The 24,189-nt window shown below is 46.1% G+C and overlaps 1 protein-coding gene across 3 annotated transcripts in view; it reads right to left on the bottom strand.

Annotated features, from left to right (window-relative positions):
- Positions 1-19,797, bottom strand: part of CEP250 (centrosomal protein 250) — a gene marked incomplete at both ends in the record, with an annotated part of 35,202 nt that extends 15,405 nt beyond the window's left edge. For 2 of the 3 annotated variants that reach the window (XM_084248238.1, XM_084248240.1), the window contains 19 exons: positions 2,115-2,249; positions 2,640-2,807; positions 3,233-3,402; positions 3,596-3,723; positions 3,857-4,050; positions 6,086-6,316; positions 6,973-7,119; positions 7,879-8,023; positions 10,724-10,906; positions 11,227-11,405; positions 11,909-12,064; positions 12,565-12,672; positions 14,247-14,343; positions 15,883-16,134; positions 16,386-16,492; positions 17,259-17,424; positions 17,651-17,733; positions 19,140-19,196; positions 19,612-19,797. In XM_084248238.1, the coding sequence (XP_084104364.1) occupies positions 2,115-2,249; positions 2,640-2,807; positions 3,233-3,402; positions 3,596-3,723; positions 3,857-4,050; positions 6,086-6,316; positions 6,973-7,119; positions 7,879-8,023; positions 10,724-10,906; positions 11,227-11,405; positions 11,909-12,064; positions 12,565-12,672; positions 14,247-14,343; positions 15,883-16,134; positions 16,386-16,492; positions 17,259-17,424; positions 17,651-17,733; positions 19,140-19,196; positions 19,612-19,797 (2,892 nt within the window). The remainder of the gene's footprint in view (positions 1-2,114; positions 2,250-2,639; positions 2,808-3,232; positions 3,403-3,595; positions 3,724-3,856; positions 4,051-6,085; positions 6,317-6,972; positions 7,120-7,878; positions 8,024-10,723; positions 10,907-11,226; positions 11,406-11,908; positions 12,065-12,564; positions 12,673-14,246; positions 14,344-15,882; positions 16,135-16,385; positions 16,493-17,258; positions 17,425-17,650; positions 17,734-19,139; positions 19,197-19,611) is intronic. The other variant, XM_084248239.1, reaches the window with a different exon arrangement.
- Between the last annotated feature and the right edge of the window lie 4,392 nt (positions 19,798-24,189).

Below are 24,189 nucleotides of genomic sequence, written 5' to 3'. Positions count from 1 at the left end.
TGCCCTGGCACACCCAGGCTTTCTTGGTCAGGGTCAATGAGTTGGTAGCAGAACCTTACCCAGACCATCTCAATAGCCCCTGTTGCGTATATTTACTTCTACTTCACCCCACCACCCCTACACACACACACACACACACATGCACACACACACACACACTCTTCACCACTCAATAACTCTTCACCACTCAATATCTCAAGTTTTTTAAAAATACATGTAATAGTAAATTATTCCCACTTTGCTTTTTAAAATACCATCCAAGGGTGAGAATAAAAATGTAACCCCCAAATTAAAATAAAAATTTTAAAAAGGAAATATAAAAAGAAAAAAAAAATCCAGTAATTTTCCATTGCCTGCAAAATCCAAGCTCCTATGGTGGCTGACAAAGGGCCATCTGGATTGATCACACTGGAACCATGCTACCTCCTTTCTGTCTCTGAGCTCCCAAGACCTTTTCTATCTCAGCACATTTTTTTTTTTTTTAAATTAACCTGTCGATTTTATTTTATTTTATTTTATTTATTTATTTATTTTGTTTATACAAGCACTGGGTACAGTCAGAAGCGCGGGAGGGTGAGAGAATTCACCAGAGCCAGAGCAGGGAGCAGAGCAGGCAGAAGCACCGAAGTACACTGCTGAGGGGAGCAGCGGGCAGCAGGAGAGGTCTGCGCGCCATGTGGGACCCTCCTCTGGTGGCTGGGGAGCAGCCGGGGATCGAACCGGAGCCGCAGAGGCTGCGGGCAGGTTCGCAACCCAGCGCTCAACCGCTGCGCCACCGGGGAGGCCCTCAGCACATTTTTGACAGGGCTTTCCTCTGCCTGGATTTTTTTCTCTGGCTGACTTCTTTTTTCCTTCAAAATAGCTTTATTGAGATATAGATCACATACCATATAATTCATTCATTTAAAGTGTACAATTAGTATATTCAGAGGCATGTAGCTATCACTGTGATCAATTTTAAAACATTTTCATCACCCCCAAACAAACCCTGGACCCTTCCCAGTCCCTATTCCATATCACTCCTCATCTTTCACCCTACTCTCTGCTCTCCTTTCTGTCCCTATAGTTGCCTATGCTAGAAATTTCTGATAACTGGGATCCCACACTTTCATTTACCATGAGCTCATCAGAGCTCATCCCTACTTCCCATGGGGCTGGCTCTTTTTTTTTTTTTTAAAAGATTTATTTATTTATATATAAAAATAAATATAAATATATACCCCCAAGAGCTGGGGTACAGGCCAGAGGTGCAGGGGGTGAGAGGATTCATCAGAGACAGAGTGGGGAACAGAACAGGCAGACTGACTGAAATACACTGCTGAGGGGAGCAGTGGGCGAGTCAGGATTGGTCTGCCATGCCATGTGGGTTGCTCCCTGGCCAGCCGGGGATCAAACTCGTGCTGCAGAGGCTGCGGACAGCTTCACAGGTTGCATCTCAACCCCTTGCGCCACCAAGGAGGCCCAAGCCTGGCTCTTTGTTTTTTTTTTTTAAAGATTTATTTATTTAAGGGCCTCCCCTGGTGGTGCAGCAGTTGCGTGCTGGGCTGCGAGGCAGCCCGCAGCCACAGCAGTGCCGGTTCGATCCCTGGCCACTGGTGAGGGTCCCACAAAAAAAAAAAAAAAAAAAAAGAAAGAAAGATTTATTTATTTATTTAATACAAGAACTGGGGTACAGGTCAGAAGCATGGGCGGGGGGCGGTAAGAGAATTCACCAGAGCCAGAGCAGGGGACAGAACAAGGCCTGGCTCTTTTTAACCTTTATGCTCAGCTCAAATGTTCCTTTCTCACTGAGGTTCTCCCTGACTGCCTTGTCCAAGGCAGTCTTTGAATCACTCTCACTTACAGCATCCTTTCCATTTCCCTTACAGCGCTTATTACAACTTGCAGTTCTCTCATCTATTCGGTATTTGCTTGCTCTCATCTGTCTCTGCCATGAGAATGAAAATCCCTTGAGGGCAGGACCATGTCTGCCAGGGTCACTGTTGTGCCACCCCTTCATGTTGTCATGTGTCAGCACCTAACATGGGGCCCAGTGCAAAGAAGTCCCAGAGGACTGGCCTATGTTGAATGAATAAACCAGTGCCCCTTTCCCTGCCTAGGTCCACACTCCATACCTGCTCCTTTAACTTCTGAACCTTCATGTCCTGCCTCAGCCGTTCCAGTTGTTGGCTGGCATCTGCCAGTTCCTTCTGGGTCCGCAGCAGTGTCTCCAGGAGTGACACTCTCTCCTTCTCTGTTTCAAGCTGCATCTGTGCAGGGGCAGGAGGGCAAGGGCTAGTTGAATCAGGGGTTACCATGCTCACCCACTAAGCTACAAGCACATTCCAGCTGTACTAGGGCTCTTTCAGCAAACAGTAGGGGCTGAGGGCAAAGGCAGGTCTGGGCCTACTAATTCAGAACCAGGAAGTACGAAACTTGCCACTGGCTTGCAAGCTGACAGGATGTGGTAAATGTCGGCCCTCCCTCAGGAAGTGGGACATACTGCCAACCCTGTAGCTAGTGGTGCGGGCCACCATGCTCGGTGGTCGCAAGATGGGGAGCTACATTCTCTTCTGAAGTCCCCTGCAGCACCACTCTTGGGAGTGGAAAAGGAAGTGTTCAGGGTAGGATGTGCAGCTCCAATCCTTCCCGCTTCCCACCTGGCAAAGGGCACCCTCGGCCTCGGCCCGTTCTTCCTCCCTCTGCTTCTGGATGGCCTCAATTTCTTCCTGCTGCTCCCTCAGTTTCATTTCCAGCTCCATTTTTTCCCTCTCCAGCCCCTCCAGAGCCTTATCCAGTTCCTGTTTGTGCCAGGAACGCTCTTTCTCCTAGTCATATGAAGGAAAACGTTAGAGTTGAATGGGTGAGGACAGAACAGAGAACTGGATTAGAACAAGAAGCTCACTACTCAATAGCTGTGTGACCTTAGTATCTCTAAAATGAGGCTAAAATTCCCTGCTTTCTCTATCTCATTCAACTTTATAAGAATTAAATGAAATCTATTTAAAAAATCAAATGATGCAATTCATATAAAAGTGCATTCTAAAGAAAAATTGTTCCTAATATAAACTACAAATATGTGTTATCTCAAAGCAACCACATCATGGTTGTTGCCTGAACAATGAGGCATCCACTCTCCCCTGCTCAGAGTGGCAGAGTTAGCATCCCCAAAAGTCAGGCAAACCCAGCCAGAATGTCTCCTATATTATACAAGAGCATTAGGATGGGGCAGTCTGGTTGTCCCAGCACCTACCCATTTCTGCTGGAGCTGGTTCACTTCTTCCTCGTGGGCTGACTGCTGCTGCTGCAGGGCAGTCTGCCCCTCTTGCTCAGCCCGGGCCAGCTCTCTGGCAGCCGTATCCCGCTCCTGTTCTGCCCGGCTCCGTTCAGTGTCCAGTTCCAGCCTCAGGCACCTCACTTCCCCTACGATGTCCAGGACAGGATCTGGATCTGAGACTCCACCCTATTCCTGCACCCTTCTCCCCAGACCTCATGAGCATCTTCCATCTTAGAGGCCATGGGCCTGACTGAAGAACTCCCTCTAGTAGCTTTCCACAGTCTTCCTGGCTTTCAACGTGCCCATGAAAATTATGCCCCATCTCAGCTGGGTTCTTACCTTGGATTACTTCCTTGGCTTGAATGACAGTTTGAATTTGCACCTCCAGCTGTCCCTTGGTGACCTCTATCAGAGAATTCTGTTGTTGGGCTTCAAAGAGACTGCTCTCCAGTTGTTCCTTGGCTGAGCTATCAGATTTAAGAATCAGAAAGATTCTTAACCTATTTAGAACCTATATACTGAAAGCAGGGAACTCGTCTTGACTACCCCTTGCTTTGCAAAGCTCTCTCTGCCCTTAGCTGAACTGAGTCTGAGCCCTACCTGAGCCCCAGCAGTTGTTCAGAGAGGGCCTGTCGGTCCCGCTCCACAGCCTGCAGTCGCACCTCTAGGGCTGCTCTCTCCCGGACTAGCGCCTCCTTCTCCTGGACGGCACGGACAACCGCTTCTTCCTGTCGCTTAGCCTCCTGATGCTGCTGCTCCAGCTGAGCTGCCACTGCCTCCTGCTGATGACATGCCTGAGGAAAAGACAGCAGAGGCAGGATGCCCCAGGACTGCTACCACCACGTTAGGGTCATTGGTTTTGTTTTTTTTTTTTTTAAAGATTTATTTATTTATACAAGCACTGGGTACAGTCAGAAGCTCGGCAGGGTGAGAGAATTCACCAGAGCCAGAGCGGGGAGCAGAGCAGGCAGAAGGACCGAAGTACACTGCCGAGGGGAGCAGCGGGCGGCAGGAGAGGTCTGCGCGCCATGCGGGACCCTCCTCCGGTGGCCGAGGAACAGCCGGGGATCGAACCGGCGCTGCAGAGGCTGCGGGCAGCCCCACAACCCAGCGCTCAACCGCTGCGCCACCGGGGAGGCCCTAGGGTCATTGGTTCTTCAGAGATTTTTGGATCCAGCTGTGTGTGCCCTGAGCACTGACCATTTACACCAAGTGGTATTTATCTATTTCCCTGATTAGTCCCTAGAGCCCTCCTACAGGGAAAGTGTGCTCTCCTATGAGCAAAGTCTGTGCTGGGGACTGCAAGAGACCTGTTCTAAGGAGCTTTTTAGTCTTACAAAGTAAGACACATACCCAATACCAAGAAGAAAGTGATCGGTGCCTTGAGAAAGGGACTCTGAGAAGGGAGATGATACACAATTATTATGGCAATGAGATGTGTGTGGTGGGGGAAAGGTGACCTTTGGCTTATGTCACTAGTTCAGAAAACATTCACTGAGCCCCTGCTTTATGTTAGACATTGTGCTAAAAGCTGGAGTAATAAAAGCAAGTAAGACACAGCCTTGCTTTCAAGAAGCTTTTGGTCAATGGTGGAGACATGTAAACAGATAATTTTACAATAGTACAAAGTGTGTGGTGGTAGAAATAAGCAAGAGTTACTAAGAGAGAATACAAGGGAGGCACCTAATTAAAATGGGGGGGGAGGGGTATGGAGAATTAGAGACTTAGTGAAGGATTCCTATAGGGATTTGTTTTAAAAACTGGAAGATATACCCCAAACTAATAATACTGACCATTTCCAGGAAGTAAGAATTTCTCACTTTCTGAATTATTTGTGTGTCTTATTTATTTTTTTAATTTTAAATTCATTCTTTTTAAGCCATCATGAATAACCCGATGATGGTTTTCTTAATTTTTTTTTTAAAAAGATTTATTTATTTATTTATTTATTTATACAAGCACTGGGTACAGTCAGAAGTGCGGGAGGGTGAGAGAATTCACCAGAGCCAGAGCGGGGAACAGAACAGGCAGACTGACGAAATACACTGCTGAGGTGAGCAGTGGGTGGCAGGAGAGGTCTGTGCGCCATGTGGGACCCTCGCCGGTGGCCAGTGATCGAACCGGCGCTGCAGAGACTGCAGGCAGCTTCACAGCCCAGCACTCAACCGCTGTGCCACTGGGGAGGCCCTTTCTTAATTTTTTAAAAAAAAGATTTATTTATTTATGCATACAAGAGCCTGGGTACAGGCCAGAGGTGTGGGGTTAGGGGGGTTGAGAGGATTCACCAGAGACAGTGGGGAGCAGAACAGGCAGATCATCCGAAGTACACTACTGAGGGGAGCAGCAGGCGAGACAGGAGAGGCCTGCTGTGCCATGTGGGTTGCTCCCTGGCCAGGGATTGAACTCATGTTGCAGTGGCTGCAGACAGTTTCATAGGTTGCCTCTTAACCCCTTGCACCACCAGGGAGGCCCCGTTTTTTAATTTTTTTTTATGATGAGCATGTATTATACCTTAATAGGACGGGAGCAGTTTTATCTTTTTTTTTTTTTTTAAGATTTATTTATTTATTTATACAAGAACCGGGGTACAGGCCAGATGTATGGGAGGATGAGAGGATTCACCAGAGACAGAGCGGGAAACAGAACAGGCAGACTGACAAAATACACTGCTAAGGTAGCAGTGGGTGCGACAGGAGAGGTCTGCCACACCATGTGGGACCCTCACCGGCCGGCAGGGATTGAACTGGCACTGCAGAGGCTGCGGACAGCTTCACAGTTTGGTGCTCAACCGCCTGTGCCACCAGGGGAGGCCCAGTTTTATCTTCTTACCTCACTTAGTTTCTCTTGCATTTTTTCCTTCTCTTCTTGGCTGCTCTTGAGATCTGCCTGTAGCTCAGTCCTGGTCTCCTCCACTTTCCGCAGCTGAGTCTCCAGGTGAGTGTTCTTCTCCCACAGAGCTTCCCTACTCCTCTCTGCCTCTGCCAGGCCTGCCTGCAGGGTGTTTCTCGCCTGCTCTGATGCCTCCATTCTGCTGCACACAGACTGGTTCTCCTGTTCTAACTACTGGTCAAAAGGGGAAGGGCATCAAAGACAAATAGTTACAGTTTTGAGATCAGGTGCCGAGACAGAAACCTGAATGAGATTTGAATCTATTCTCCAAACATGAGCAAAGGAATGCTTAAGTGAGGGGTCTGGTGCCTATATACTAGATAGGTCATGTTGGGATAGAGATAAAGAAAAAACAAAACAAAACCCAAGGCAAAATCCAGCATTCAAAGAATTCAGAATAATGGAACATAGAACAAGGGTAAAGACATGTTAAATTTACAACCTTTGGAGAAGATTCTTCAAGACTTAGTCCCCAGCAGATCCTTTTCTGGTGGTTGCCACTCTCTCACATGACAGGATTAAATACCTAGTCTTCCTTGCAAAGGACATGGGCCTCCTTCCAAGCCCTGGTGGTTTTACCCTAAAGCTATATGGTGGTTCTGTCATAGGTGTGGGAAGAGAATATTTTTAATAGCTAGGCCCAGTCCTTATAGTCCATGCTGTCCTCTGCACTATAAGTGTGTTCCTTTTGCTCATTTCAGGACTACATTTGGGAGCTGATCTGTCTTTTAAAGATTCTTCCCTGTCATGGGCATCCACCTTTTGTCACTGACTTGCCTCAATCAGGGCCCAGCCCTAGTCAGTGAATTGGAGAGATCTTTGCTCACCTGGAGAAGCTGCTGGTTTAGCTCAACTTTATCTAAGGCCAAAGCCTCATTTAAGGCACTGAGCTTGATAGCTGCAGCCCGAAGATCAGCTACCTCAGCCTTCAGGCTGTGTTCCGAACTCGACAGCTCCACAACTGACTGTTCTGCCTGAAAACAAAGAGAGTTCAAGGTTTTCCTATTTCCGGTTTTCTTGAACAGCTCACAGCTCACATCCCAACACCTCTGCTTTCTGTGTACAGAGAAAACCAGTTACCCTTCATTCACTCACTCACTGGGAAGTAAGAGCAGAGTGCACAGAATAGACACCATAGATGGTGGTGCTATAGACAGTGTAAATACAAAGTGCCCTGGGAACTCAAAGAAAGCATTAATTTAGTTTGGGAGAATCAAAACTGCTTGGTACAAGAGTTGAGAGATGAGGAATAGTTTATAGTTAAAGAGGGAAGAAAGAAGCAATCCTGGCAAAGGAAGAATACCTGCAAGGTATTAGAGCAATGAGATACCCTGATATAACTGAAAACACAACCGGTGCTATGAGGCAGGAGGAAAGCTACGTGAGGAGTGAGGACAGGGATCTGGAGTTAAGAGGAGGCCAGAAACAGTTTGGGGTAGAGGGCAAGGGACTTTGAATGTGACACCAAGGAGATGGGAAGTCACTGAATGGTTTTAAGAAAGAGACTGACATAACCAGGTCTATACTTTAGAAAAACATTCTAATCTCAATATTGAGGGTATATTGGGAGGCACAAAATCCAGAGGCAGACACCAGCAAGAAACATGATGAGTCATTGCTTGCAGGATGAAGAATGGGGCAGGCTGCAGGTCTTTTTCCTGAAAACAACACCATCCCCCCACCACCACTCACCCCCACCCCTGTCCCCACAAGCAGGTGAGGGGCCCACGCACCCTGGCCAGCGCGGCAGTCACTTCTGTTTGCTCTTGCCTCAACAGCTCCCTCTCCAGGCGACTTGACTCCAGGGCCTCCCGCAGAGTGATCAGTTCACCCAGTGACTCTGACTGCTTGGCTTCCAGGCCTGCTACAGTCTCCTGACTAAGATGGGAAGGAAAGAGGGCCAGAGGAAGTCCTAGGGAGTGACCACATCCCAAAGGGAGCAGGGACATAATTACCTTGGCTATGCAAATTAATGACGGAAGTCTCTAAAAACTGATATGAAAAGATTCCCTAAATAGGGCCTCCCCTGGTGGCACAGGCGGTTGAGCGCCACGCTGTGAAGCTGTCCACAGCCTCTGCAGCACTGTTTCAATCCCCATGGGCCGGTGAGGGTCCCACATGGCGAGGCAGACCTCTCCTGTCGTGCCCACCGCTCCCCTCAGCAGTGTATTTCGTCAGTCTGCCTGTTCTGTTCCCCACTCTGTCTCTGGTGAATCCTCTCACCCTCCTGTGCATCTGGCCTGTACCCTGGTTCTTGTATAAATAAATAAATAAATCTTAAAAAAAAATCCCCCAAATAGTGAAAATAGTAAGGTATAGAATAATATATACAGATTACTACCTTTTATGCAAAAAAGTGGGGAAAATAATATATGCTTATAATTACATAATAGCCATGGAAAGATAAATAAATCAAATGAATTTAAATGGTTATCTACAGAAAGAAAATGAGATGGTGAAACAGAGATGGGAATGAGACTTGCCTGCATCCTTTTTTTTTTTTTTTTTAAGATTTATTTATTTTTATACAAGAACCAGGGTACAGGCCAGATGCGTGGGAGGGTGAGATGATTCACCGGAGACAGAGCGGGGAACAGAACAGGCAGACTGATGAAATACACTGCTGAGGGGAGCAGCAGGTGAGACAGGAGAGGTCTGCTTCGCCATGTGGGATTCTCGTCGGCTGTTTGGGATCAAACCCGTGCTGCAGAGGCTGCGGACAGCTTCACGGTGCGGTGCTCAACCGCCTATGCCACCAGAGAGGCCCAAGTATCTTTTCAAATAGTTTTCATTTTGGGGTCTCTCTGGTTGCTTAGGAGTTAAGTCTCAGGGCTATCATCACTCAGGCCTGAGTGTGACCTCCGGCCAAGGAGCTGACCCACATGGTACAGCAGACCTCTCTTGTCTCGCCCGCTGCTTTCCTCAGCAGTGTATTTCAGTAAATCTGCCTGTTCTGCTCCCTGCTCTGTCTCTGGTGAATCCTCTCACTTCCCACACCTCTGGTCTACACCCCAGTTCTTCTACAAAATTGAAGAGAAAAAAAAAAAAAAAGAGCAGTTAGAGATGGTATGGTATTAAAATTTTTTTTTTCATTTTTGAATCATATAAATATTGATTTACATATTACTGAGTCAAAGAAGTTAAAATTTAAAATTTATTTATTTGTTTTTAAAGAGGCACGTATTTTATTTATTTATTTATTTGTTTGTTTGTTTGTTTATACAAGCACTGGGTACAGTCAGAAGCGCGGGAGGGTGAGAGAATTCACCAGAGCCAGAGCGGGGAGCAGAGCAGGTAGAAGGACCGAAGTACACTGCTGAGGGGAGCAGCGGGCGGCAGGAGAGGTCTGCGCGCCATGTGGGACCCTCCTCCAGTGGCCGGGGAGCAGCCAGGGATCGAACCAGTGCCGCAGAGGCTGCGGGGAGCTTTGCAACCCAGCGCTCAACCGTTGTGCCACCGGGGAGGCCCTAAAATTTAAAATTTAAAATGGAATATGGGGAGGATTATTGGGGCACTGGTAGTGGGCATGATGTAAAATATACATTTGTAGAGGTTTAAACCTATAACCCCCAAGGATACAATGATATAAACCAACTTTATAAACTTAATTTGTAAAAATAAAAAATAAAAGCTTTGTGGCTTGTCTGTTGTGCTCCTTGGTACAAGGAAAATCATTCCTTGCACAAGGACCTTTACAGCAGTCCTTCAAGATCTCATTATCTGTGCCTATTTGGTACAAGGAACTCAGTCACTGCAGTGGAAGGGATCAAACACATAAGAAGGTATAGCTCCTGCACATGAAGGCCTACCATGTGCCCTGTGGCAGGGACTATATGCAAAATGTCTCTGTTCGTAACAGGTCTTCAAGGCAAATATTATCACCTCTATTTTACAAATAAAGTAATCTGTTCAAGTGGCCGAGCCATAATGGAAACCAAGCTTTGCCAAAGCACTAAACCAAGCTTTGCCAAAGCACTTTTTCTGTGACATCCTATAGGGGATTTATGAGATGAGCTGGGCCCCTTTACTCTTTACCAGTTCATTTCCCTTTCTTGACCAGTTCATTTTCTATTACTTCACAATATAAGTCCTACCCACTAGCTAGCCCATACTACTCTCAACACACCATGGACCTTCCTGTCTCTTTTCCTTTGCTAATCTGTTCCTATAGCTCTTCTCTCATTCTCTACCAACCAAAAGACGTCAAGGCCCAATGAGCAGCTTTCAATAACTGGCTGTTATTCCTATGCTCCCAAAGGACCCAGCCTGAAGTTCTATTTAGCTCAAAATAGCTTCATCTAATCTGATGCCATAGTTAGTGGTTTACTGGTCTGTTTTTACATTAAATTCCAAGCTCCTTGAGCAAGGCATGTCTGTGCCTTATTTCTATATTCCACACAATGTCTCATCCCTTGAGTGCTCAGCAAAGTCTTGATGAATTCTGTTTTCATCTTTCTGCACATGCAGGAGCAGTAAGCTAGTGAACCCACCGTGTGCCAGGCTTCAGATTACTCATCTATCTAAGAGAGAGGACTGGGTGAAGGAGGGTGTTCAATTAAAAGGATTGGTCACACTTACAGGCGCTCCCTTTCACGGACAGCCAGGTGCAGCTCCTCCTGCTGCTCCTCCTTCTCCCCCTGAGCAGAGTCCCCTTGCAGCTGCAGTTCCATGTTGGTTCTTCGAAGTCGCCATGCCTCCTGCTCCAGCACCTCCAGCTGTTGCTGCAGCTCTTCCCTGGTCTTCTGTAGGAGTTCTCGTTCCCTGGAAGAAGGAGAGCAGAGATGAGCAGAGATCTTGGAAACTAAAATCCTTCCTGGAGCAGACATCCTACAGCCAAAGGAGAGAGGTTTCCTTTAATGATTTCATCTTCCCTTTTGAGCAAGAAACCATTCTTTATCATCACAAAGACCCAAAATGGAGTTAGCATTAACAAGCAGAACACAAAGCAAGGCAGCCCTGAGCAGCTCTGGGTCTCAGGGAGAGCAAAGTCAAACGCCAGAAGCATGACGGGAGAGCCATTTATCAATGGCTGGATGAGAACTGAGCCGGAGAGGAGGGAGGAGTGAACAACCCCTACTCACTTGCTCAGAGAGTCCACCTCTCCCTGGAGGTCCACAGTCTGCCCTGCCAGAATGTCCCGCTCCCCAGTGAGCTTCTGTAGCCGCTCTCGCAAGGCCTCACCCTCTTCTTCCCACTGATTATGCTGCTGCTGCAAGAAGCTCATGGCTTCCTGACAGCCTGAAAGTTGCTGCCTTAGGTCCTGTGGAGGGAGAGCAACAGAAATGAGCAGGTGACTAAGGAGGAATGTCAGAAGCCTGAACGTAGAACTGGGGGCTGGTGCCTTGAAGGGCAAGCTGAGAATGGAGACCAGTGGAGAAGACAGAGGTTCAGAGGTGAGTGGGCTTCTGTGGCGACTAGAGTCTTAGGGCTCAGCATATTTAAATGTGTAGGGGCATGAGGGGATGGCTAGTATGTCTGGGACCCTCAGAATTGGGGAACACTCAACCATATTTTCTCAGGGCTCTAGTTGCCAATTAATGTTAGCAAAGTTAAGCATTCCACAGGGATAGAGAATGTGCTGTCATTCACAAGGGTAATTGGGCAGACACAGTGACAGTCTAATGGACAGTTTGGGGAGTTGACAAAACACCCCATGACCGGTCAGCAGTGAAAAGGGCATCCCTAAGAGGGTCCCTCAGTACAAATCAGTTTAGACACCACCTTTAGCACCCTGTTACTGAGGAGAAACGCTAGGGTTCTCACCTGCACAGCCTGGCGTCTCTGGGTCAGCACTGAACGCACCAGAGCAAGAGCTTTGTCTGGGTCCTGGGAATCAAACTGGGAGAAGTCACTAGAGTCCAATTCCAAGTTCTCATGCCCAGAGTCTTGGGCTATATTGTCCCCTTCTTCCACCATGACCTGCAACCGAACACAGCAGGGTCACTATCCGCCTGACCAAGGCCTGGAGTTCATACAGGAGACTTATATCGCAACCTGGAAAAACCTGACTCTGTCCTTCTCAGGCCTCTCTCTGGGCGCAGCGGCGGGGTGGGGGTGGTTAGAAGGAGGTATCTTGAGAGTAAGTAAGACTGGTTTCTTCTTAAACCCTGGCCACCCAAACCTAGGACTGGCAACAAAGGTAGAGCACTCCCTGAGTAATATAAAATGAAGAAATTAAGGAAGAAGAGGCAATGGAGGTAATGAAGACCAGAATCCTGTCACTGGCTGAGAACTGGTAATAAGAAAGAAGGCCTGTTCCAGCAGGCAGTGCTAGACCATGAATGCTTGGGATTCCAGCTTTCAAACACACTCAAGAGAATCCATAAGACCTTAAGCCCAAACACCATAGAGAGTAGAAGTTCTGGTACAAGTGAGAAGGCATGGAGGCACAATCTGGTTACTACAAATAGGGGGCTTACCAGTACCTGGGTAATATCCTTGATCACCTGCTGTAAAGACAGCTTCTCCTCCTGAGCATTCCTACTAAGAGATGCCTCATGTTCCATTAATTCTGCATGATTTGACTCCTGATAGGGAATAAAATAGAACCTTTGAGGCAAAGTTCCAAAAGAGAATTTACTAATTCCAGTCCCCAAACGGGGTTAACCAGAGTCTCATCTTGTCTATTCTGTCAGCCCTACTTTTTCCCTGATCATATGTGGATGCTAACATCATCCCTGGAATCCGAAGACAATATGATGTGGTAATTAAGGGTTCAGATTAAGTGATTCAGAACTCCAAATTAAATGGCCTGGGTTGGCGTTCTTGCGCTATCATTTACGAGTTTGGTAACCTTAGACAACTACTTTGAGCTTCCTCCTTTTAAAAACATGAAAAACCAACAGGAACCACTCCACAGGTTTGTTTTGAGGATTAAATTCAAAGACTCAATTTTCTCTCTTCTGTGCTATCGTATTGTATTTAATGAAGGCCTGAAGACACAGACCTACATCTGTGTTTTGTTTTGACCTGTATAAAATTTGAACCAATATATATAAATTCAGCTGTTTTGCATAAAAATCGGAACATCTTGCTTCTCTCAAAAAGTTAACAAATGAGTCATAACCAGCCCCCACTCCTACATGTCACAATTTACTGAACTTGAACAGTAGACGCTTCTTCCAGGAGGTGAGAAAAGTGTTCCTCAGGGTCCCACAGCCTCTACTAATCATTGCTTCCAAATCTAGAGATCAAATGTCTGCCAGTACCGAAAGCTAAAGTGACAGCAATGGAAAACCAGAATTCTGACAGCACTTCACTCGTTTACATTGTATCTGAACCCTGCGGATATCTGGATCTGCAGATTCCTGGCCAAAAGGAGCCAAGAAGGCATAAAAAGGTTTAGCTTCCAACTGGTCTCAGCTTGAATAAGAAGGTAAGCAGTACACATGTGCACAGCAGCTCAGGATCTGCCTAAAGTCAGACATCTCAAGTTCCTAGAGATGAAAGGAAATATGGAACTAAGCTAGAGGTCTGAATGTCCAACCTTAAAGAATCCCTTTGGTAACCTCCCTGGTAGATGTTAAGCCAGGGACACCTTACTCCTTCACAAGTCAGAAACCGTTCAACACTAAACAGGTCTACGTATTAGTCAACTCTACCGCCCTGTAACTTCTAGTCTCTGATAACTGTTTTGCCCACCTGGAAAACATAAGACAAGTAACTCTCTTTTCCCCAGTATCACTCCTTCAGATACGTGAAGGCAGACAGCATGTCTTCCATAGGTACCTTCTTCCTTGCCATCTTCCTTGGTTGTTTCCCATATCACTAGTTTTTGAATCTCTGCACATGCCCTTCCTTAGTTGGCCAGTGTGCCTCTTAATGTGTGTCCCACTCTGATATGACACACTGCATGCATAAGCCATTGTAGTTTCCCCAGGCAGTAGGAATAGCAGTTAATACTTGCCAAATGAATATATGAGAGCAGTAATTAATTTTCAGATTTAGCCAGATTTTATTTTTTAGTTTTAGGGGATTTCATCAAGGAACATTTCACTGGGATCCTGTATTATCTATCCCTAAAGGAGAAGGAACCCACAAAGCCCATTCTCAGAACAAAGGATCATATACCAGTATCTTTCTAGAACAAAGGATCATATACCAGTATCTCCATGGTCTCTTTCAGGGCTTTTACCATCTTTTCATAATCTTCACTTTGCTTCTGAGATTGGGTCAGCAGAGCAGAGAGCTCAGTCACCCTGAAGAGGAGAGCACAGCACTGTCACCTGGGCAGCCCACTGATGTGGAGTTATATGCAACACACCCCAGCCCCAACACAGTCACTCCCACTGCAGCCTCCCCAGAGTCCCTTGGGTGCCCCCAGCCCCTCTGTACTCCCTGAACACCACATGACACTATAACCTTGAACTGAAGGGGGAAGCCAAAAGCCACTCAGACACATGCAGGGATTTACCACATCATAAAGCTGGAACACGTGTTTGGGGGCCCAAGAGCTGAAGGGAAGCCCTGGCCCAGGCCCTTCCAGGCCCCGCTTGATCTTGAAGTCAAGCACCCTGAAGTCAATAAGAACATCAGAATTGCCACAGGGGATAGTCCCGAGGTCCCCCAGCCAAAGGTTCTTACTCTGATAGGGGAAAATGCAATTTAGAGGAGATTATGGTCAACTTTCCTGATATTAACCTCCAAGTTCAGGAAAATGAGCATACATCTTGCTCACTTGACACTATGACCTGGAGTGATAAGGTGGTGGGAGAACTATGGGGACTACAATGATGTAAGGAAAAAAAAAAAGTGTTATTAAAAAAAACAAAGAAAGCCCTTATGACCTGGAGCTCAGAACCTGGTATTATATGGGTGGCTAAATAAGTATTTCTTGAATGAATATCATCTAGGAGTTTAAATATTTTTATCAAAATGTTAATAATTTTATTCTGTACCATATCGAAGAGACTTAACTCACTATACAGTCATTCACTTAATTATTGTATCATTCAACATTTATTGAGTGTCCACTATATGGCAGGTGTAGTGTAAAGCACTAGAGACAAAAAACTAAGACATGGTCTGTGTCCTATGCTTCCCAGCACCTCCACAACCAAAAACAAACTGTAATTTGCACACATCACCAATAGGTGGTGACACAACCCCAGCCACCAAGTACAATATAAACTGAACTTTGCCCTCTGATTCAAAAGACATTTATGTCCCTGCCCTTCATATCATGATTTAAAAAAAAAAAAAATCTATTTTATTATAATCCATAAAATAAGATTCTAACCAGAAAAAAAGGGAACTAAATCAATGAGATCAATGCTCTAACAAGCAGGTTAAAAGACCATTGGGGCATAGTAACTTAAAAGGCTGCTGAGATCAGAGAAAGCTTCACAGGAGAGGTGGCGTTTAAACTATGTCTTAAAGGATAAAGCACAGATAGAGGGGAGGGAGGTCTTCAAGGCTAAGGTACAAAAGTAGGGCAGTATGGAAGAACTTGGCTGTCCCGGGAATGACAAGAAGTTTGGTGTTGATAGAAGACAGAGTCAGCTAGCGCTGTAAGTCACCAGGAAAAAAATTGAGGTGCAAGATAGTCTGAGGGGAGAGAAGTGACATGCCCCAACTGTGGATGTGGGTTTCAAATCAGAAACCAGAAGAATCTGGCACTGCTCCTTCCCCTCTCCTGATGGGAAGGCTCTTCACACCTTCCTGCCCCCCATTTCTAAGTTCCTAAAGGAATCAACCTTCCCTCAGTGAGCCCTTCCTAGGAACCCAGTCCATCTCACCTATCCTGAAGTTCAGCCTTCTCCAATTCCCCTTTACTCTTCAGCTGTATTAACTCCTGGCTCCTTTCATGGGCTTCCTTCTCCAGCTTCTGGGTCTTGGCTACTAGCAGCTGCAGTTGAGCTGGCTCATTTCCATCCAGTCTCCCACATCCATCAGATTCCCGAGACTGTGCTCCCACAGTCAAGCGTAGACAACAGGTCAACAGAGACCCTGAAAGCTTCACATGCTCAGCCTTTAGCTCCGTCAGATCTCTGAGTACAAGCAAAGAAAGAACAAACTCCAGTAGGGCCCAGGGATGGGAGAATGGAGATCAAGTGCAGTAAAACCTGAGGAGCAGGTCTGGGAGAAATCATCTGAATCCAACAATATGCCATCCCTCCCCACCAACTCTTCTACCTCATCCCGACTACCCCCCAAACTGATCCCCTCTTCTCCAGTAGCCTACTGTCTTAAGTCCAGAATGAGAGAGGTAAACCTCCTCCCTTCTTATCCCCACACTAACCTGTCAGTGGCTGATTTCATTTCCAGGAAGTGGCGTCGGAAGGTTACTACGTCCCTCCATAGACTGAGAAGGCGGCCATGTTCCCCTTTCAGGTAGCCCTTGAAGAACTGCGTGTTCAGAAACCCAGGTCATACCAAGGGCAGAGGATTATCTTTTACCAAGACAGAAGTCTAGGAATTCTCTTGTCTACTTGCGGGTGGGAGGGAGGGACTTCCAGGAGATAGCTTAGGAACAGTTGTGTATGTTGAGATTATGCTAAAGAGTTTAATAAAGTGAGCAGTGGGATACAAGAGGTCAAAGGTATGGGATGGAATAAGGCCTTCCTCTGAGCTAGGTAGGTAGAAATGGATAAACAGCTACTCAAGCTATTACCTTTATTACTACAGATTTACAATGAGGATTAAGTTATATAACATATGTAAATTACCAAGCATAATACATGATACAGAGGGCGGGCCCAAGAAACATTAGTTTCCTTTGGCTGGGATCTGAAAATTCCCCAAGATCCATAGCTGGTCTGTCTTCCCCATTCAGTTTCAGTAGCTATCTTTTAAACATCTAGATATGCAGATCTCCAGATTAGCTTTGCAGAATGAAGCAATACCTAAGATAGCCACTTATGCAGGAACAGAGTCGTTTTGAGTGTCACGCACCTGTCAGCAAAACTAGACTAGGCAGGTAAGGGCAGAACTAACCTGAAGGTTCAAGCAGCAGAGCAAAGCTGCCAGTATGAGTGATTAAGGAGAGTCAGAGACTTTAACAAAGACAGCTCAGTTTCTACTCAAGTCTTGAAATTAACCCCTTCCAGCACTGTCCAGCCCAGTGCCCAGAGTGCACTGCTCCTCTGATAGTCCAGCCCCCTGCCCCTCCTACCTCCTGCTCCATCTGCCACTGGCTCTCCTTCCTCATTAGCTCATCCCGGGCCCGACTCCAGTCTACTGTTAGTTTTTCCACATCTTCCCGAAGGGCTTTATTCACTACGCCAGCGTTTTCCACGTGTAGCCGGAGTTGGGTGTTCACTTCTGCTAGACTTTCACACCTGTACTGGGGATGGGTAGGAGCAGGTACAAAATGAAGGTCTGGCCCAATCCTTGGACCTCATGGAGGAGGATGACAACCACTGGAATTTTCCATTGCCAGAAACTGGAGGGCTAGGGCTGAAGTCCATGGTTCTAATCCATGTTAGCCTTCAGGACAGAAGTTCCCCATCAGCCTCCTCCACCCACGGATCAATCACCCAGGCCAGTGAATTTAGGGTCCATCACCTCTGTTGCTCTTCCTCCAATCGGATTAGCAGCTGTTCCAGATTTGGCTCCTCCACACCTTCCCACCTCTGAGGGATTGGTCCCTTGGTCAGACAGAGATAAGTCTTACCTCCAAAGAGCAGATCACTTGGACCAATTCCCTGATACCTCCTTTTATAGCAGCACACTCTGGTTTTATTCTTTCTCCCTTTTGTTAATAATATGTTCCTTTTCTGAATCTCTCCTTCCTGAAAGCAAATCCACTATATCCCTCTCTCTAAAAGTGAACCAGTGACCTCTCCTGAATGATGGTATTTGGTAGTGGAAAGACCTTTCAACTTAAGAAGCATAAGCTATATCTTTCACTAATGGCCTTGATTTCAACTACATACATTTTTGGACCTTGGGAAGTTATTTAACTTCTCTGAGCCACAGTCTTCAGCTACAAAGGTGAAAGTGATATTGTTAGGGGGAAGTGATGTCCTGAGTTAATCCTATACAGGCTTTGTGGACTCCACCCCCATTCCAGACTAAAGCCATCAAGACTCTGGGAAAGACAAATCCCATCACCACCAAGGGAGGGTGGCTGGGACCTGAGGGTGGAGTTGGGCAGCCAGGTTGGATATAAAAACCAAACACGTGGGCCTTGGGCTCTCTCTGGCTCGCGATCGCTCGCCTCCTGGCTTCACCACTCCTGGCTGGTGGCCAGCTCTCAGAGCGCCATTTTGGGATTCCTAATCTGCGGATCGGGTAGGACTCATTTAAAACTTTGTCTCCCACTTTTCTCCCAGAGCTGTACATTTCCTCATTTCCCCTTCCCTTTGTAAATAAACCTTTTATTAACTTTTCACGTGTGCCTGCAGTAGAGCATTGATAAGTCCTTTTAAGCGCGCGGGTGAGGACCCAAGTCAGGCACCCCGTTTTGTATCGGGGCTGCTCTACAACAATATCACTCCCCTCAGAAAGTCGCTTGGCAGATTAAGTGACATGATTATGTGACAATTCCAATGATGACTGGCCTACATAGGATGGTACTTAATAAGTTTTGGTTTTTTCTTTCCTCAGAGAGAACTTATCTGAGAGGAATGTGAGAAGGTGCCAGAGGGAGCTGGAACAAAGCCAAACAGATTTTTCAAGGCCAGTTCTAACAACCCACAGCATAAGGAAATCCCTCTGCCACAAACATGCTCTTTAGGCCTGCATCTCTCTAAGACAGATAAACACTGACACCTTCTGGAGGAAAAATGTATTTCCTCCCTCTGATTCTACACTTCTTCTAAGCTGATTAAGTCTCCAGAAGCTGCATTTCTTCCTTTAGAGAACAAAGGGTTGGAGTCTGAAGGCCAGGAATAGCTAGGTCTGATGAAGGTTATCTGTGTGATAAAGTTCAGGAGCTGAAGAAAGAGGTATTTCTACCAAACACGACCTTGTAACACCCAGGCTCCTCAGTCAACAAAAGAATTCTAACAAGGATATTCACTCAGGGAGCACAGAACTTAGCCTCACTCACCCCAGTGGCTTCCAGTTGCTTCTCCAGCTCTTGACACCAGCTCCGATACTGCAACACCTGAGGAAAACAGAGCAGGCAATAGGCAAGGCTGGTACAAACAGCCCAAACCAAAGGCCCCTGAGGATCTCAGGCAAACCTGCTGTGAATTGGGGAACTGGGTAATGATGATGAGTAAGCTCATAAATGTTATAGTTTCTTTTTGGGCACTTAAATAATACTTTCTCTGTGCCTCTTGTATTGGAGAGGCAAGACCATGTGCTTTGGAACCAGAAAACCTAGAGTCAAGTCCTAGCCCTAGACAAGCAGAGCAAAGCTAAACAACTAACTTAACCCTTGTGAATGTCATCTTTAGAAGGGACATAATACCTATCATAGGAGAGGTTGCTTGGGACACTCCCCCGATGTGATCCTGCCATCTCCACTTGAGGAAATACTCTCCCCTTTCCCCTCCCTGAAAGGGCAGTTGCCTCACCTTGGCCTGCAGCTTCCTTACAAGGGTTGCTTGCCTCTGCTGGGCCTCCTGAGAGCTCTTCAGCTTCCGCCAGGAGGCTGCCTGGTTCTCTGCCATCTGCTGCTGTAGGGCCAGCACTTGTTCCTCCAGCACCAGTTGCAGTGACTGTGGCTTCATATTGTTCAACCCAGGGCCTCCTGTCTCCATGGGGGCACCAGACAGTAAGCCCACAGTCTTCTACACAGCTAGAGGCTTTTCACTCCCTGCAGGTTCTCCAATCATTTCTGTGCTACTGTGGCCTCCTCTTGAACTGAGGACCAAAGCACAGAAGAGAATTGCAAGGACTCTATGTGACTCAAATTTATTCAGCAAACACCATTACATCTGGCAAAGTTGGTCTGGACAAAATAAATAGGTTCCTTTACTACGGGACTCCTTAGAGCATTTAATATACTAAGATACTTTTTTTTTTAAAGATTTATTTATTTATACAAGCACTGAGTACAGTCAGAAGCGCGGAAGGGTGAGAGGATTCACCAGACAGTGCAGGTAACAGAACAGGCAGACCGACGAAATACACTGCTGAGGGGAGTAGTGGGAGCGGCAGGAGAGGTCTGCGCACCATGTGGGACCAGGGATTGAACTGGCACTGCAGAGGCTGCGGGCAACTTCACAGCCCAGCGCTCAACCGCTGCACCACCAGGAGAGGCCCTATACTAAGATACTGTATAAGGGAGGCTCTAATGAGCATCATCTTCCAAATTTCTTTGACTGTAAGACAAGGTCACCAGACTAGTGTTTCCTGGCATGCCTTTTGGAAATCTGCACTCAACCAAGAGCTCCTGGTTTACCAATGCATCGCTAGTGCTAGCACGGTGCCTAATAAACACTTGCCAAATCATGCAAAGTGCTTTTTATCTAACAGGGTAGACAAACACAGTTACAATACAATGCAATAAAAATAAAGACATTGTAGGATAGCATGGAAAAATGAAGGGACATTTAACTCAATCTGGGGTCTGTGAACTGTGTTAATCATTATCACAGTTAATACTTGCTATGTGCTTCTACGGGTCAATTGCTTGTTAAGTGCTTTATGCATACTATGTCATTTTGTCATCACAAAAATCTTAAAACCTTCTAATAACTTCCTATCACACTTCTGCATAGGTACAGTTATAAATTTACATAGATGGGAAAGCTGGGATTTGGAAAAGTGAAGCCTCAGCTAAGACATTTAAAAGGTTATTTTCAAAGGTTATTTTTTTTTAAAAATTTATTTACACATACAAGAACTGGGGTACAGGCCAGAGGTGTGTGGGGGGGGTGAGAGGATTCACCAGAGACAGAGTGGTGACAGAACAGGCAGACTGGCTAAATACACTGCTGAGGGTAGCAGCGGGCGAGTCAGGAGGTCTACTGTGCCATGTGGGCAGCTCCCTGGCCAGGGATTGAACTCACACTGCAGTGGCTGCAGATAGCCTCATAAGTTGTGTCTTAACCCCTTGCACCACCAGGGAGGCCCTTTTCAAAGTTTATTAGCTTATACAGTTGACACTTTGTTGATCAGGGATTTGTTCTTTTTTTAAAGATTCATTTAGGCCAGAGGTGTGGGGTGGGGGTGTGTGTGAGAAGATTCACCAGAGTTGGGAGCAGAACAGGTGTATCTACTGAAATACACTGCTGAGGGTCATAGCGGGCGAGTCAGGAGAGGTCTGCTGCACCATGTGGGTCAGCTCCCTGGCAGGGGATCGAACTCATGCTGTAGTGGCTGGTGATAGCTTGATAGTGCTGAGACTTAACCCCTTGCGCAACCAGGGAGGTCAAATCTCTTTTAGTTTTATGGCTTAAAACAGCACCTATACATTCATGACTCCCAACAGTACATCTGCATCCCACAGCTCCCTCTGGAACTCCACACCCCTATACTAAACCCAAACATCTTTTTAACTTTTCCACATAGATGTCTGACAGGCAACCTTAAAGTCAATTTGTCCAAAAGAGAACTCCTGCTTCTCCAGTCTTCCTGATTTCAGTGAAGTGTATTTCCATTCTTCTGGTTGCTTAAGTCAAAAGTCTCATACTCATACTTTATTCTCCCACACCCTGCAATCAGTCCCTCAGCAAAACCGGTGGCTCTATAAGATGAATGTATAGGTGCTGTTTTAAGCCATAAAACTAAAAGAGATTTGACCTCCCTGGTTGTGCAAGGGGTTAAGTCTCAGCACTATCAAGCTATCACCAGCCACTACAGCATGAGTTCGATCCCCTGCCAGGGAGCTGACCCACATGGTGCAGCAGACCTCTCCTGACTCGCCTGCTATCACTTTTTGATTCCTCACCACTACCATTCAGAGCCAAGACATTCTCCTTTGCCTGGTGTGATGGCTTTAAGGTGTGCCCACAAATTGTGATATTTCTCCTTTTAAGGAATGGAGCCTAATTCTCTCCCCTTGAATGTGAACTGGAATGAGGATAATAAAGCAAAATAAAGTGGAAACAGCTTCCAAGACAAGGTCATAAAAGATATTAGGTCCCCTCATACTCTCTCACAACCCCCTCCTTTCACTCTCCTGGGGAAGCCAGTTACCTTGCCTGAGGATGACCAGGCAGCTCTGTGAAGACGCTCAGTGATAAGAATCAGAAACCTCCTGCCAACAGCTCTGTGAGTGTGCCATCTTGGGAGAAGATCCTCTAGCCTCATTTGAAGCCCTCAGATCACTGCATCTACAGCCATCAGTTTGACTGCAAAACTCCTGAGAGACTCTGAGCCAAACACCCAGCTAAGCTGTTCCCAGACTCTGACATAAAGCTGTGTGAGATTATAAATGACTGCTGTTTCAAACCAATAATCGTAGAGTAATTTCTTGCACAGCAACATAAAACTAACATCTGGATTACTGGAAAAGCTTGCTTGGTTTGATATTTCTACCCTTGCTTCCAAAATTTGCTTTTTTTCAAAATAGAATGATCCTTTCAAAACAGTGACACATTATATCACTCAGAACCCCTCCCAGGACTACTCAGAGTGAAAACGAAAATCATTATAATGGCCCACAGGGTCCCAGTCTTCCAGTGTTTAATTCTACTTTCCCTACACTCAAACCCCTCTAGCCACACAGCTCTTTATGCTATCTGTGCTAGGGGCACACAAAGCCACAAACATCTCTGGCCCCTTCCCACCTTTGGCCCTTCCCCCAGTTATCTTCATGATTCGCTCCCTTTACCACCTTCAGGTCTCTATTCACACGTCACCATCTCAGGAAGTTGTTCCCTAACCACTCAATAAAAACAGCACCTCATCTCCACACAAACTGATATTTCTATTTACCTTTCTCTGTCCTAATCTGATCATTATGTGTAATATATCTACCAGAATGCAAATTCCCCAAGTGCAAGTATATTGCTTTATTGACCTCTATATTCTCAGCTCCCCAAACAGTGCTTGCTATATAGGTGGTGATCATTAAATATTTGGCTGACTGACTGAATAAATATAAGGGCAGTAGGTAACCTGATTCATATTACTAACAGACATGCAAACTGCTGATCGTTCCATAGCATTCTAAAAGGTAAAAACCAGATCTTGTAGTTTGTATAGCACTTTAGTCTCACAGATATCATTTATAATCTTCATTAAAAACTCTTTTAATGAAGAGATAAGATTACTGTCCTCATTTTGCAGATAAGAAAACTGAGGCTTAAAAAATGGAAGGAATATAAGTAGTCAGTAGCAGAGCAAATACTGAACCCCGATCTGCTGCCAAAGTCTGCCCTCCTCATCACATCGCCATTATGGCTGTCTCCTCAAGCATAAAATACGAAATCACAGCTCTGTGAGGGACACTTCCTAAAGGGTGTGAAATGATAAGGTCTAGGTCTATAGGATGGAACAGTAGCAAAGAGAATGACAAGCGGTGACCCAAGGAACAGAGGGTGTACTAGCTCTTGAGAATGTCAATCCTCCTTCCTAAGCCTTCTCAATAAAATGCAAATCAGGGCCTCTCCGGTGGTGCAAGGGGTTAAGCACTGCACTATGAAGCAATCCACGGCCTCTGCAGCATGAGTTCGATCTCCAGCTGGCCAGGGAGCAACTCACATGGCCAAGCAGACCTCTCCTGTCTCCCCTGCTGCTCCCCTCAGCAGTGTATTTCAGCCAGTCTGCCTGTTCTGTTCCCTGCTCTGTCTCTGGTGAATCCTCTCACCCCCCCCCATCTTTGGCCTGTACCCCAGCTCTTATATGCATAAATAAATAAATAAATCTTTTTAGAAATGCAAATCATAATCTTCCCTTCATAACTCATGAGGCTAATGTAAAAAGACCAGTTCAACAGACATTTAGGAAACCCAAAGTTAATCAACTGAAATTATCACGAGCTCAGGGGACAGGCAGCCTAGAATACATTTTCCACCTCCACTCATTTATTAAGACTTGGCAAATTGATCTGAGTGCCTCAGTATAAATGTGATAATACAGAGCTCACCTTATAGAACTGCTGCTGTGGGGATAACTTTACGTGTAAAGCATTTAGTAGCACCTGACACATCGTGCCTATTCAGTAAATGGTAGCTATTGTTATTATCATCACTATGGTCCAA

The sequence above is a fragment of the Talpa europaea genome, assembly GCF_964194135.1.
Source record: "Talpa europaea genome assembly, chromosome: 11".
In the NCBI taxonomy this organism is placed as follows: Eukaryota; Metazoa; Chordata; class Mammalia; order Eulipotyphla; family Talpidae; genus Talpa; species Talpa europaea.
Note: the sequence above shows the minus strand (reverse complement) of the source record. Positions and strands in the feature narration are given on the sequence as shown.